The sequence below is a fragment of the Nycticebus coucang genome, chromosome 17 (genome assembly GCF_027406575.1).
Source record: "Nycticebus coucang isolate mNycCou1 chromosome 17, mNycCou1.pri, whole genome shotgun sequence".
NCBI classification, from domain to species: Eukaryota; Metazoa; Chordata; class Mammalia; order Primates; family Lorisidae; genus Nycticebus; species Nycticebus coucang.
Window position 1 is genome coordinate 30,726,858 of NC_069796.1, and position 14,767 is coordinate 30,741,624.

The 14,767-nt window shown below is 38.2% G+C and overlaps 1 protein-coding gene across 3 annotated transcripts in view; it reads left to right on the top strand.

The window, feature by feature from the left end:
• RAD50 (RAD50 double strand break repair protein) overlaps window positions 1-14,767 on the top strand; it is a 98,202-nt gene that overhangs the window by 29,478 nt on the left and 53,957 nt on the right. For all 3 annotated transcript variants that reach the window (XM_053566928.1, XM_053566929.1, XM_053566930.1), the window contains 6 exons: window positions 4,721-4,849; window positions 5,084-5,249; window positions 6,535-6,728; window positions 7,509-7,715; window positions 11,045-11,227; window positions 11,681-11,838. In XM_053566928.1, the coding sequence (XP_053422903.1) occupies window positions 4,721-4,849; window positions 5,084-5,249; window positions 6,535-6,728; window positions 7,509-7,715; window positions 11,045-11,227; window positions 11,681-11,838 (1,037 nt within the window). The remainder of the gene's footprint in view (window positions 1-4,720; window positions 4,850-5,083; window positions 5,250-6,534; window positions 6,729-7,508; window positions 7,716-11,044; window positions 11,228-11,680; window positions 11,839-14,767) is intronic.

Genomic DNA, 14,767 nt, shown 5'->3' on the forward strand with positions numbered 1-14,767 from the left:
ATACCTGGCCTGAGTTTTTGTATCCAGTCAGCCAACCTATGCCTCTTTAGAGGACAATTTAAGCCATTCACATTGATGGAGAATATTGATAAGTTTGGTAAAATTTTGGGTATCAAGTTTTTCGAAAGTCCAGTGGAGATTATTAATTCTTTCGCCATTGTGGAAGTTGGAGTTTGATCAAAAGTTCCTGAGTAAGTTTACTTTTGTGGTAGAGGATTGGGCTGGTCATTTTGGAGGATAGGTCTGAGAATATCCTGAAGAGCTGGTTTGGTATGGCAAATTTCTTCAACATGTGAATGTCATTAAAGTATTTAATTTCTCCATCATAAATGAAACTCAGTTTAGCTGGATACAGGATCCGTGGTTGAATGCTATTTTGTTTTAAGAGATTAAAAGTCAATGACCACCCTCTTCTGGCTTGAAAGGTTTCAGCAGAGAGATCTGCAGTCATTCTAATATTCTTCCCTTTGTAGGTTATGGTTTTCTTACATCTGGCTGCTTTCAGAATTTTCTCCTTCATGTTAACTTTAGTGAAGTTAATTGTGATGTGCCTGGGGATGTCTTATTCGGTTTGAGTTGTGCTGGGGTTCTGAAACTGTCTGCTATCTGAATTTCAGTATCTCTTGGCATGTCTGGAAAATTCTCTTTCATAATTTCATGGAGAAGAGCATCTGTGCCTTGGGAAGCCACTTCATCGCTTTCAGGGATTCCAATGAGGCAGAAGATGTTAGCCTTCTTCGAATTATCCCAGAGCTCTCTGAGAGAATGATCCGTTTTTGCTCTCCATTTTTCTTCCTCTTTGAGTGTTTGGGAGCGTTCAGAAGCTTTGTCTTCAATGTCAGAAATTCTTTCTTCTGCTTGCTCCACTCTGTTACTAAGGGATTCTACTGTATTTTTCAGATCTTTGAGGGCTGCAAATTCTTGCTTCAATGTGTCAAAATCTTTGGTGGTTTTGTCTTTAAATGTGTTGAATTCTTGAGACAACCTTTGAATTGCTCCTCGAATTTTTAATTCTAACATTTGAATTGCTCCTCATATTTCTAATTGCAACTTTTCCTCCATTTTATTAATCTTTTTTGCAATCCAAATTCTGAAATCGGTTTCTGACATCTCTGCCATCTGTTTATGAATGCGATCTTCAGTTACATCTGCCATATCTTTTCTTGAGGGGGTTTATCTACTCTGGTTATTCATGTTACCAGAGTTTTTCTGCTGATTCTGCCCCATGATTATTTACACCGTTTGACTAGATGAGAGGATAAAGAAAAGTTGGGTTCAGGGCTCCAGGAGTAGTGATTAACCAGCCCTTTGCCCACAGGGTGGGACTGGTGTCTATACTTTTCCTCCTGGTACTTTGCTGAGAACCCGTACAGTGCTACGGCCTGAGAAACTGGGGACCTGCTTGGTGTAGTGGGGCTAAGTGGTTCTGTCTTGTTTTCAGCTGGTCTCTGTCCGACCCTAGTGAAACAGTTACTCTGGGTTGAAGTCTGTGGAGAAATACCAGCAATTAAGTCACTCCGCCCCCCACAGGCAACAATGGGAAAAGGAAAATCAAACCTTCCTACAACCTCACACCCAGGGTACCACTTGGATAGTCCTGGGGCAATTGGCTCAGTTCAAAAGGTCCAAATCAGTTGTCTCAGTCAGCACCTGTCTCACGTGGGAGAGTTTAAAAAGTCTCTGGCAACTAGATCGCAGGGGTCTGCTCACAACTCACATATAACTTGCTCCAGTGCTCTATGAGGTTAGGAGGACCCACCCAGAAAATAGATTAGTCTGGGATGGTTGATGCCTCCTTCCCCACCTTGCAACTCTGTCACACCCAGTCACTGATAACCCCTCTGGGCTGTGACCCAGTTGCCTCCAATGAGCAGATACTCCAGGGGTTTGCACCTGCCTGAATCACAAGCAGATCTATGACTCCTCAGCCAGGCCGCTGCTCTCTGCCACTATCCAGCAGGGGGTGGTGAGGCCTGACAACCTTGGGTGTTTAATGGAGGGTGGGGCTGTTCATTCAGTTCCAGCCCTGCCCCGATTGATGTTAGTGACAGAACAGAACAACTTTGTGGAATTTGTTTCTGTGCCTGCTAAATTCCCCTGCAGAAGAGAAGCTGTTTTGAGTTCATAGAACCTGTGCCTCAGGCCCTGTCTGTGCCTCTGTCCAGTCTCAGGTGTAGTTTGTATTCGCAGCACGGTTACCTGTCAGTTCAGCCTCTGCCTCCCCTCCTTTGTTTAGGCTGATGATCCCCTGGGGGCTGGGTGCGTCTTAGGTTCAGTAAAGTGGTCCTCTGGGGCCGCCCCGCCCTGGGAATCAGCAGGCTCTGTGTGTGAGTTTTCTAATCCCCGTGCTCTACCCAGGCTCATACCACATCAGGCAAACCCTTTACTCACGGGGCCTGCGTTTCTGTCCCAGATCTATTCCACCGTGGTTGCCACCTGAGAAGATGCCTGGCCTCCTCTCGTTGCCCAGAGACACAGTGGGTGTGCCTCCGGAATATCCGGAGGTGAGCCCTATTGTTGTCAAAAACGGCTGCTGCTGTGTGCCTCCGGACACTGCCGCTCCTGTGTGGTTCCCTCTCAGCCGACCATCCTCCTCACTCCTGTGCTGCAGAATCAGCACTGACCAGTAGCAGTCCATGCCCTGTCCACAGCAGTCCATGCCCTGTCCACACCTCTCAAGAAAACACCCAAGAATCTGGACTCGTGGGGGGCAGGCCTCCAGACCTCAGAGTGAGTGTGGAGGGCAGTGCTGGAAGCTCAGAGTTGCAGGTAGAGAATATATACAGTTTTACACAGTTTTATGCCTGGCAGGAGAGTGCCATGCCACCCTAGTAGGGGAAGTAGGTCCAGTTTTTAGAGGGTCTCTCCTGTGGAATATAATGGGAGGACCTTTGAACTCTGCTCATTTGTTTATGGGGTACTCCAAGCCGTTCTCATGGGGGAGGGAACTCCCGTCCGCTTGGTGATGGATTTTGTACCTTTTGTTTGTATCCTTGGGGTCACAGCTCACCTCAGCAGGGTTGATGTGTGTTCTTCAACCTCCTCTCTTGGCACAGTTCTAATCTGCCAGGTTACTTGCTAAATTTCTGTCCTTTAACTCTCCTTCTGGATGGGAGCCTCTGTGGAAAGCTGGCTTCAGTCAGCCATCTTGTCTCCGCCCTTTTTTCTCTTATAATTCATGCTTTTTGTTTCATATCTAGGAAAATTTTGCCTCACCTAGTGTCACAAATTTTCTTCAGTGTTCTCTTCAATATTTTCATAGTTTTCTTCGATATTTTCTCCAATGTTTTCATAATTTTTGATTTCTTACATTTAAGCATGTATTGCATTTCAGGTTAATTTTTAAATATAGTATGAGATAAGGGTTGAGGTTTCTTTTCAGATAGATGTCCAGTTGTTCCAGCAGCCAGAGTTTCTAGTCTTAACCATTATACCTCCTAATCTTATCTCCCAATCTTAACTTTGTGGTTTTGTACAAGTCAATTAAGTCCTCTGAGTCTCCTGCTTAGTATGTAGTTTTCAGAGGATTAGAGAGATTTTGTTTTTTAGTTTTTTTTGTAGAGACAGGGTTTCTTTATGTTGCCTAGGCTGGACTCAAACTCCTGGCCTTCAGTGGTCCTCCTGCCATGGCCTCCCAAAAGATTAGAGAGAATTTATAGCAGCACATAGTACAACATCTGGAATATAATAGGCTTTCAATCAATGATACCTGTGACTGTTATTATTGGTAAAATTACTTTTTTCAGATCTCTTGTTCTTTTATTTAGCTAACATATTGAATACCTATTGTATGTTCTGAGAATATATTAAGGAACAGAGTAAACAAAGTTTCTATTTTTATGGTGATTATAAGCTATGCATTCATATATAAATCAAGGTATAAACTATATTTTTTAATAAATGATATTAAAGTTGAGCATGCATTTTGGTGGAGCTAAAAAAGTTGACAATTAATACATCTAAGTAGTTTAGTAACTTATATATAAGATGTTTAAAAATTAGCTTCTGCTGAGCATGGTAGTCCCAGCTACACAGGAGGCTGAGGTAAGAGGATCACTTAAGCCTAGGAATTCCAGTCTGTAGTGCTCTATGATCTCGCCTGTGAATAGCTGCTGCACTTCAGCCTGGCAATACAGGAAGATTCCCCCCATCTCTAAATAAAATAATAATAAAAAAATAAAATTAGGTTCTAAAAATGTCTTAGAAGAAGAATTGGTCAGCTTTGGAGTCATAGAGTCAAACACTGGAAGAGTATCTCCAGCATCATCCAAGGAGAAGGCCCTGAACTGGGTTATACATATTCCTAAGAGATGAGGCAAAGAATGACTTGTAAGTCACCATGAGTTTCTAGTCTACCCATTAGTTCTGATTTTTAAAAAGTACATTGAATAGTTAGCCTTTTAAGGATTAAGTTTTTAAAATGTGCTACTCTGCATATAATAGCTGTAAGTGCTCAATGAATGAAAGACTTCTGTAGGAGTGTTGAAGGGAGGGTACAGGCTTTGGATTTAGAAGTAGAATTTAATTTCTGCTTTTCTCTGCTATCTGTGAAGCCTTGGGAAAGTTACTTAATGTCTCTGCTCTCTTTACAGTTCATTGTTAACATTAAATGAGACCACTTTTACTAAATGCCTGGCCCTGGCACATCTTATTTCTGAACATCCAATAGCAATGTAAGCTCTAGTGAATTTCACTTACATAGAGTGTTTCTTTGTTTTAGAATCGTTTAAAAGAAATTGAACACAATCTCTCTAAAGTAATGAGACTTGACAATGAAATTAAAGCCTTGGATAGCCGAAAGAAGCAAATGGAGAAAGATAATAGTGAGCTGGAACAGAAGATGGAAAAGGTTTGTAGTAGTAGAAGTTTGTTCTACTTCAAAATTTGAGGATTATTGTAGTGAACTTTATTTGAATCAGTTTTGCCACCCACAGTTTAGAAAATAGCAGATACAAATCTTAATGTTTGGTACTAGTTTGGTGTATATGTTGAAATGAAGGAAGTTGATTAACATTTGGTACCTCACAGTGATCACATTTTCTTACATTTATACATTAAAGTTTTTTATTTTGGTATTACCTAGGTTTTTCAAGGGACTGATGAGCAACTAAATGACTTATATCACAATCACCAGAGAACAGTAAGAGAGAAAGAAAGGAAATTGATAGACTGTCAGCGTGAACTGGATAAATTAAATAAAGAATCTAGGCTTCTCAATCAAGAAAAATCAGAACTACTAGTTGAACAGGGTAAGATAAAGTGTTGGTCTTTTTTCCTTGTATAATACTATGTGTTTTCTGCCTGCATGAAATATATCCTGGGAAATATGCTGAGTGAAAAAAAGACAATCTGAAAAGGTTACTTAAGGCTGTACAAGGTGGCTCATGCTTGTAATCCTAGCATGGATTCACCATGGATTCCTCCATGGATTCACCTGGAGACAGGTGAATCACTTGAGCTTAGAAGTTTGATACCAGCCTGAGCAAGAGCAAGCCCATCTCTACTAAAAATAGAAAAACTAGCCGGGCGTTGTGATGGACACCTATAGTCCCAGCTACTCAGGAGGCTAAGGCAAGAGGACTGCTTGAGCCCAGTAGTTTGAGGTTGCTATGAGCTGTGATGCCATGGCATGATACCCCAGGTGACAGAATGATGAGACTCTGTCTCCAAAAAAAAAAAAAAAAAGTATGTTTTCCCTTATGTAACATTTTTGAAATGTCAAAATTTTAGAAATGTGGGCAAATTAGTGATCGCCAGGGATACTGGGTAGGAGGAAGGGCAGGAGAGAGAAGGATGTGGTTATGGTTATAAAAGAACAGGAGGGTTCTTGTGATATTGGAACTATTCAGTATCTTGACTGTTGACGTAGATTCATGAACCCACATAGGTAGTAAAATATATAAAATATATAGAACTTAATACATACACATACACAAATGAGTACAAGTAAAATTGGGGAAATTTGAATAAGATTGATGGATTATATCAATGTCAGTGTACTGGTTGTGAAATTATTATTATTTCATTTTTATTTATTTATTTATTTATTTATTTTGAGACAGTCTCACAATGTTGCCCTTGGTAGAGTGCTGTGGTGTCACAGCTCACAGCAACTTCAAACTCTTGGGCTAAAGCGATTCTCTTCCCTCAGTCTCCCAAGTAGCTGGGACTACAGGTGCCTGCCACAATGCCCGACCTTTTTTTTGTTGTTGTTATAGTTGTCACTGTTGTTTAGCAGGCTCGGGTTGGGTTCGAACCCGCCATCCCTGGAGTATGTGACCTGCGCCCTAACCACTGAGCTTCAGGTGCCGAGCCTGGTTCTGATATTATTATGCTATAGTTTTGTAAAAGTTAGCATTGGGGGGAACTGGGCAAAGTATGGGAGAGATTATGCTGTATTATTTTTTATAACTTCATATGAATTTAAATTTATGCTGTATTTTTTTTTTTTTACAACTGCATGTGAATTTACAGTTGCTCAACTTTTATAAAAAACAGCTGTTAAGAAAAATTATTAGATTGGCTTTTTTAAAGGTCGTCTACAGCTACAGGCAGATCGCCATCAAGAACATATCCGAGCTAGAGATTCATTAATTCAGTCTTTGGCAATACAGCTAGAATTGGATGGCTTTGAGCGTGGACCATTCAGTGAAAGACAAATTAAAAATTTTCACAAACTTGTGAGAGAAAGACAAGAAAAGGAAACAGAAACTGCCAAGCAACTCATGGTAAATATTTTGAAATACAGTATTTGTTATTTTCTTTTATCTGTGTCAGATTCTCTAGTTGAATTGTTTTAATTTTTGGATAGACTCTATTTTAGCATATGGTTTGTATTAGTGTTAGGATAGATGCTGCTACAGGGTAGGAAAAAAACCTTTATAGGAACAAATTTAAAACATTTTTTAAGTTAAAAATATGAAGAAAAGTAGGTCTACATTTTTTATTTGGTTTTAAGTTAGAAATTTTTTTGTTTTTCTTCTTACTATCATTCTAAATAAAAAAAAAGTCTTCAGGCTAATTGCAAAGAAAATATTTGCTCATGGTTAATGATTATCCTGGATGATGGTTTTTACATTTTGTAAAATATAGTTATGCATCCCATAATGACATTTTGGTCTATGGGAGGCCACGAATACAATAGTGGTTCTGTAAGATGATAATACCATATTTTCACTGTACTTTTTCTGTATTTACATATATAAATATTTATTGTGTTACAGTTACCTACAGTATTCAGTACAGTAACATGCTGTACAGGTATAGTCATAGTGGGCTATAATATAACTAGTTGTATAGTACGCTATACTATCTAGGTTTGTGTGAGTACACTGTATGATGTTTCCACAGTGACAAAATTGCCTAAAGATGTATTTCTCAGAATATATCTCCATGGGTTAGTGATGAATGACTGTGCTTTTCTGTATTTTCTTTATTGTCCATGTTACTTTTGCAATGAAGAAACTGTTTCTTAATTATTAATGCTCATTCTTTACTTACATATTTAGAATGATTTTGCTGAAAAAGAGGCTCTGAAACAAAAACAGATAGATGAGATAAGGGATAAGAAAACTGGACTGGGAAGAATAATTGAGCTAAAATTGGAAATCCAAAGTAAGAAACAGCATGAGCTGAAAAATGTGAAGTATGAATTACAGCAGTTGGAAGGATCTTCAGACAGGATTCTTGAATTGGACCAGGAGCTCACAAAAGCTGTAAGATATTCTTTGAATAATTACTTTAAAGTATAAGACATAGATGAAGTATTTAATCTATTTCTAATCCTAGAATTATGGCATTTTAATATAAATGTCAATCTTGTCAGTTCTAAAGTAAAATGAATATCTTGAATACTCCCCTGAATATCTTGATCCTCCCAACTCTTTGGTTCTGAAACCTGGTGGGTTAAAAATTAGAATCACCCAATAAGCTTTTTAAAATTATCTGTGCTTAGACCTTAAAGCCTCAGACCTTCAAAATCAAAATTTCTGAGAGTGGGGCATGGAAATATATGTTCAAAACAGCCAGGCATTGGTGGCATGCACCTATAGTCCCAGCTACTTGAGAGGCAAGGGCAGGAAGATTGCTTGAGCCCAGGAATTCCAGGTTGTTGTAAACTGTTATCATGGCCACTGTACTCCAGCTTAGGCATCAGAATGAGACTCTGTCTCTTAAAAAAACACAACAAAATTAGGTAATTCTTATGAATACCCTTGCTAAGAACCACTTACCTAAGTAAAAAAGAAAGTATTTTCCCTCAAGGTTTCACACACTGGAATTTTATATGATTTTTGCTGTATTATCACATCTTTGGTAAAAACTTTTAAGCCAATCTCTTCAAGAACTTCCAAATTTTCTTCCTCGCATATAATCTGTCCCTTTCCTTTACATTCCATCATCAAAATAAGCATCCTAGAGCTTGGTAAGTCTTCTGTTAAATCCCATCTTGATAATTTATGTAAACATTGATTTTTACCTCCTAACTCACCATTGTAGCATACATTTTTGTCTTTAACACTTTATTACAATATTGTCTTGTTAGGGTGGGGAGCCACCAGTGGAGGACCACATCACACAATTTTTATATAGTTTCTACATATTAGGCAATAAAGTGAGTTACGTGGAGACTTAATAAATACTTAATACTTAATCATTGAAGAGTCACTAATCTGTATACTTAGACATATTTCTCCTAATTTTGCCCTGATTCTTATTTTTCCTTCCTGTTTTACCTTTCCAAATTTATTTATTTATTCTTTACTATTATTTAATATAACATAGTAAGGCAGTATTAATAAGTTGGTTTTTTTTTTTTTTGAGGCAGAGTCTCACTTGGTCACCGTTGGTGGAGTGCTATGGCATCTTAGCTCACAGTAACCTCAAATTCTTGGGTTGAAGCGATCCTCTTGCCTCAGCCTCCCAAGTACCTGGCACTACAGGCACCCACCACACAACCAGCTATTTTTTAGAGACGGGATCTTGCTCTTGATCAGGCTGGAAGGCAATCTACCCACCTCAGCCTCCCAAGTGCTGAGATTATAGGAGTGAGCCACTATGCTTTTTCTTAAAGCATATGTGATGTGTTATGTTTTTTTCTCTTGTTGTTTAAATAAGCAAACAATATTTTGACCATTCTGAGGATTAATTTCTAACACACTATCATTATTTTAATTATTTTAAAGCAATAACCAGTTTTAATGAAAAAAGTTAACATTTTCATTAAGAAGATGGGGCTTTGCAATTTATGAGTAATGCTTAAATAAAGGAATTAAGAATGGCATGAATTTAAGGCTGCAGAAAAAGACATTTTGGAGTTTTGGGTTTTTTTTTTTTTTTTGGCTAGGGCTGGGTTTGAATCCGCCACCTCCAGCATATAGGGCCAGCGCCCTACTCCTTTGAGCCACAGGTGCTGCCTGCAAAAGACATTTTGGAGTAAGTCAGTATATGATTAGAATAGTGGAGGACTTCTCATAAGTAAACATGGCACCCAGAAAAAATAGGCATATTTTTCAAGTGAAATACTGAAAAAGACATTTTGGAGTAAGTCAGTATTTCACTTGAAAAATATGCCTATTTCTTCTGGCTGCCATGTTTATTATGAGAAGTCTTCCACTATTCTAATCATTTTTTCTGTAATGCCTCCTCTCTGGAAGTCTGTTTCTTCATCTTTAGTTTTTGATTGATGACTCTTGTGTGGATTTCAGAAGTTTATTCTGTTTGGAATTCACTCAGCTAGAATCTGTTGGTTTATGTCTTTTCCCATATTTGGAAAGTTTCAACTATCATTTCTCCAAATCTTTTTTTCAGCCCACATTTTCTCATCCCCTTCTAGAGCTCCAATAATATATATATTAAAAGTCTTTTGTTATTATCCCACAGATCTCCAAGGCTCTTGTCATTTCTTTCAGTCTGTTTTCTTCCTATACTTCAGATCTGGTAATTTCTATTGTTCTATCTTCAAGTTTACTGATGTTTTCTTCTTTTCTATTCACTCTGCTACTGAATGTGCCCATTGAGTTTTTTATTTTGCTTATTGTATTTTTCAGTTCTAAAATTTATTTGATTTTCCTTATGCCTTTAGTTTTCTTGCTGAGAATTTCTTTTTCATATGTTTCAAACGTATTTGTAATTGCTCACTGCATCATTCTAATGGTGGCAGCTTTACAATATAATTTCTGTATCATCTCTATGTGGGCGTCTGTTGGTTGTCTTTCCTTATTCAAATTGAGGTTTTCATGGTTCTTAGAAGAACCAGGTTCTTGAGAAGTGTTTTTTTATTTTATTTTTTTCCAGATTAATATAAGGATACATATGATTAGGTTATTTTGTTTGCATTTGTTGGGTAAAGCCCAAGTTATAGTTGAGCTCTTCACCCAACAGGTGTGCCCTACATTTACCCCTATATTGTGCCAGTTAGGTGAGAGTTTACCAAGCCCCCTTCCTCCTCACCGTTCTCCCCGTCCCCCGCTTTCTCAAATTTAATTGTGTTTTTCTCTTCTGTCGGGGTGGTTGTTCATCTACTAGTTTCATATTAATATTGAGTACATTGGATGCTTGCTTTTCCAGTCTTGTGATAGGAGGATGTTTTCCAAATCCTTCCAGGCAAATACAAAAGATATAAAGTCTCCACCTGTCTTTATAGCTGAATTGTATTTATTTCATGGTATACATACGCCATAGTTTATTCATTTGTGAGTTGATGGGCACGTGAATTGTTTCTACATCTTGGTGACTGAATTGAGCTCTGATTAACATTCTAGTGCAGATGTCCTTATGGTAAAATGAATTTTTTCTTCTGAGTAGATACCTAATAATGGGATTGTATGATCAAATGAAAGGTCTATTTTTAGCTCTGTGAGGATTCTCCATACTGCTTTGCAAAAAGGCTGTACTAGTTTGCAGTCTCACTGACGGTGTATTTAAGTGTTCCCTTCTTTGCACCCACACTAGCACCTGCAGGTTTGGGACTTTATGATGTGGGTTACATTATTTTAATTCTTACACAAATTATGTAACCTATACATTTGTTTGAATTATTGATTAGGAACGTGAGCTAAGCAAAGCTGAGAAAAGCAGCAATGTAGAAGCTCTAAAAATAGAAGTTATAAGCCTTCAGAATGAGAAAGTGGACCTAGACAGGACCCTGCGTAAATTGGACCAGGAGATGGAGCAGATAAACCATCATACAACAACGCGTACCCAGATGGAGATGCTGACCAAAGACAAAGTATGATTTTTCTTTTTGTTCTAATTATACTGTTTGGTATTTAAAATAGTTTATCTTGCATTCAGACTTGACACACTATGAAGTACTGAGTTGGTATTGACTTTATATTTTAGAGGTTAAGGGAGCTTAATACCTACTCTATAAAAACAAACCGTCAAGTATAAGAATTACTGTTTAATTACAGAAAGTTTATTTAGAAGTATATGCACACAAACCCATGCTCATTGCTGTGAACTTTTAACATACAGAAGTTCAAAATTTTTATAGCATTAAATTTGTTGCTCTCTTATGGCTTAGAAGTACCATCTCCAAGATTTTAAGAAATTTCATGTTTTCTTTTTTATAAATTGTTTTTTAAGCCTAAAACTTGAATAAGTCTACCATTTATTTTTGTTCTTGATTTAATATAGGGACATTAACACTTTATTTTTAAAAGATGTTTTTTACTTTTAGACTGACAAAGATGAACAAATCAGAAAAATAAAATCTAGGCACAGTGATGAATTAACTTCACTATTGGGGTACTTTCCCAACAAAAAACAGCTTGAAGACTGGCTTCATAGTAAATCAAAAGAAATTAATCAGACCAGGGACAGACTTGCCAAGTTGAAGTAAGTAGTTGCAACATTTGGAGATGTAACAGAAATTTCTTATTTCATGCTTTCATGTTTAATTGTGTTAAAATCATTTATTGTCATGAAGTGGTATGTTGTATTTAGTTCGCCTATGCGAAGGGACTTCAGAAATTTTATGTATAAATAGAATTAAAAGATAAAAATAAAAAATACAAACTTTATTTCTGAACACAAACTTTATCAAGTTCAAGACACTTTTTTTTTTTTTTTTTGTAGAGACAGAGTCTCACTTGATGGCCCTCTCGGTAGAGTGCCATGGCCTCACACAGCTCACAGCAACCTCCAACTCCTGGGCTTAAGCGATTCTCTTGCCTCAGCCTCCCGAGTAGCTGGGACTACAGGCGCCCGCCACAACGCCCGGCTATTTTTTGGTTGCAGTTTGGCCGGGGGCTGGGTTTGAACCCGCCACCCTCGTTATATGGGGCCAGCACCGCCCAAGTTCAAGACACTTTTATAAGTGATGATACCAGTCACGGACCATCCCTAAAGAACTGCAGGTCCTGAGACTTTAACTATGTCAAAGAAATCTTTTTTACATTATTAACTAAAGAAAAATAGGTGCCTTTTAAAGATTTTTTAAGATTAGGAAAGAAAAAGAAGTGAAAAGTAAGAAAGAGCCTAATCAAGACTATGCAGTGGATACTTAATGGTTTCCCATTGAAACTGTCACAGAATTGCCCTGCCACACAAGGGTAGGGAACCCGCAACCTTGGAGCCACATGTGGCCTTCTGAATCCTTGAGTGTGGCCTTTTGACTGAATCTAATTTTTACAGATCAAATCCTCTATTTTATTATTATTATTTTTTTAATGGAGACGGAGTCTTATTCTGTTGCCCTGGGGTTGGGTGCTGTGACATTGCCATAGCTTACAGCAACCTCAAACTCTTGGCTCAAGCGATTCTCCTGCCTCAGCCTCCCAGGTAGCTGGTATTACAGGCACCCACCATAACGCCAGGCTAAGTTTTTATACTTTTAGAAGAAATGGGATCTTGTTCTTGTCCAGGCTGGTCTAGAATTCCTGAGCTCAAGCCAATCCACCTACCTCAGCCTGCCAGGGTGCTAGGATTACAGGTGTGAGTCACCTTGCCAGGTCCCAAATCCTTTTAATAAAGTGATTTGTTCCATGAAGTTTGGATTTGGTTGAGGGGCCACGCTTGGGGATCCAGAGGAGCACAGGTTCTCCACCCCTACCAGCTGGAGAAGGATTCTAGTGAAGCTTCCCTGGGCATTTTTCTGCTAAAGCTTTGGTTAATGTTCTGAAATGCCTCTCATAATAATTAGATGTTCTTGTTCTTTGGTCCTCCAGAAAGTCAATAAGTAAAATTTCTTGAACATCCAAAAAAACTGTTGCCATGACCTTTGCTCTTGACCAGTTCACTTTTGCTTTTACTGGACCACTTCTACCTGTTGGTCTTCATGGCTTTGATTGTACTTTGTCTTCAGGATTGTGTTGGTGAAACCATGTTTCATCTCCTGTTACAATTCCTTGAGGAAATGCTTCAGGATCTGATCCTGCTTATTTAAAATTTCCATTGAAAGGTCTGCTCTTACTTGCAGCTGATCTGAGACATACACTTTTGGTACCTATCAAGTAGAAAGTTTGCTTAATTTTAATTTTTCACTCTGAATTATGTAAGCTGAACCAACCAATTGAGATTCCTGAGGTGTTGGCTGTTGTTTGTATTGTTAATTGTTCAGTCCTCTTCACATAAGGATGAATTTTTTTCCTCACAAATTGATGTGAATAGTCTGCTGCTCCAGGCTTCAACTTCAGCATTGCCTCTCCCCTTCTTTAAACAAGTTATCCATTTGTGAACTGCTGATTTTGGAGGGGGCATTATCACCATAAACTTTTCATAACGTGTTAGTGATTTCACCACTCTTCATCTAAACTTCTCCATAAATTTGTTCTGCTTCACTTTGGGCAGTATCCATGTTGCTGGGATTGAGGCTGTTTTCAGACTGATGCCTTGTCCTTCTCAGTGCCTCAGACTAGATCCTATTTGGACATATTATAATAATTTAGTATGAGTTTATTTTGGTGTAAAAAAGTCCTTGAAATCCATGTATAGTTTTTTCATAATACATATTTTCCGTGAACTTTATGAAAATCCAGTTTTACAAGTTAAGTAAAATGGAAATGGGTAACAATTTGGGCCTCTTGTCTCTTGAAAATTTTTAGACCTATATAAAAAGATTAAACTTTTTAAATTCCCTTTCCATTTCTGGGAGTGATCCATTCTAAAAAATGGTACTATTTCTCAGACGTTACCTGGATGGTAGTTGGATAAGAGGATCAAAAATCCCACACAGATTTTTGATAAAAATAGTGCATTTGGCTTTGGCCATGTGAAATCTGTGTTTCTTATGGAAGTGTCTGTTAGGGAGTATAAAATTGGAGTTTGAAGTACAGGAGATTGGGATTGTTGCTATATAAGGGATGTTCAAAGTTAGCATAGACCATACCACTCTGAGAGAATTATGCGAAGAGAAGGGGTTACAGTTAGACTCCGGGGAGCACCAGCATTTAAAATTGTTGGCAGGCAAAGGAAGAAGAGCAAGTCAAGGGAACTGGGATGTGCCTAGGGAAGCAGGGTGAGAGCCAGATAGAAGTGTTGTTGGGGGTGCCTTGAGGGGATAGGCTTTGAAGGAGAGTTGTGCTACCTAGAGGTAGAGTAAGATGAAGATTACACCTGGCACGTGAGCTGTTGATGATCTTGATGAGAAGTGTTCAGTGGAAGCTAGGATGCAGAAAGTCATCTACATAAATTTTTTTTCTTCAAACTTTTACCATAACTCACGATAGTATGAAGTGTGTGTGTGATCATACACATTTATCTGAAAGAAATTTCTGAAAGTACTTTTACATACAGCGTAATATATTACGTTATCTTGTTTCATTTT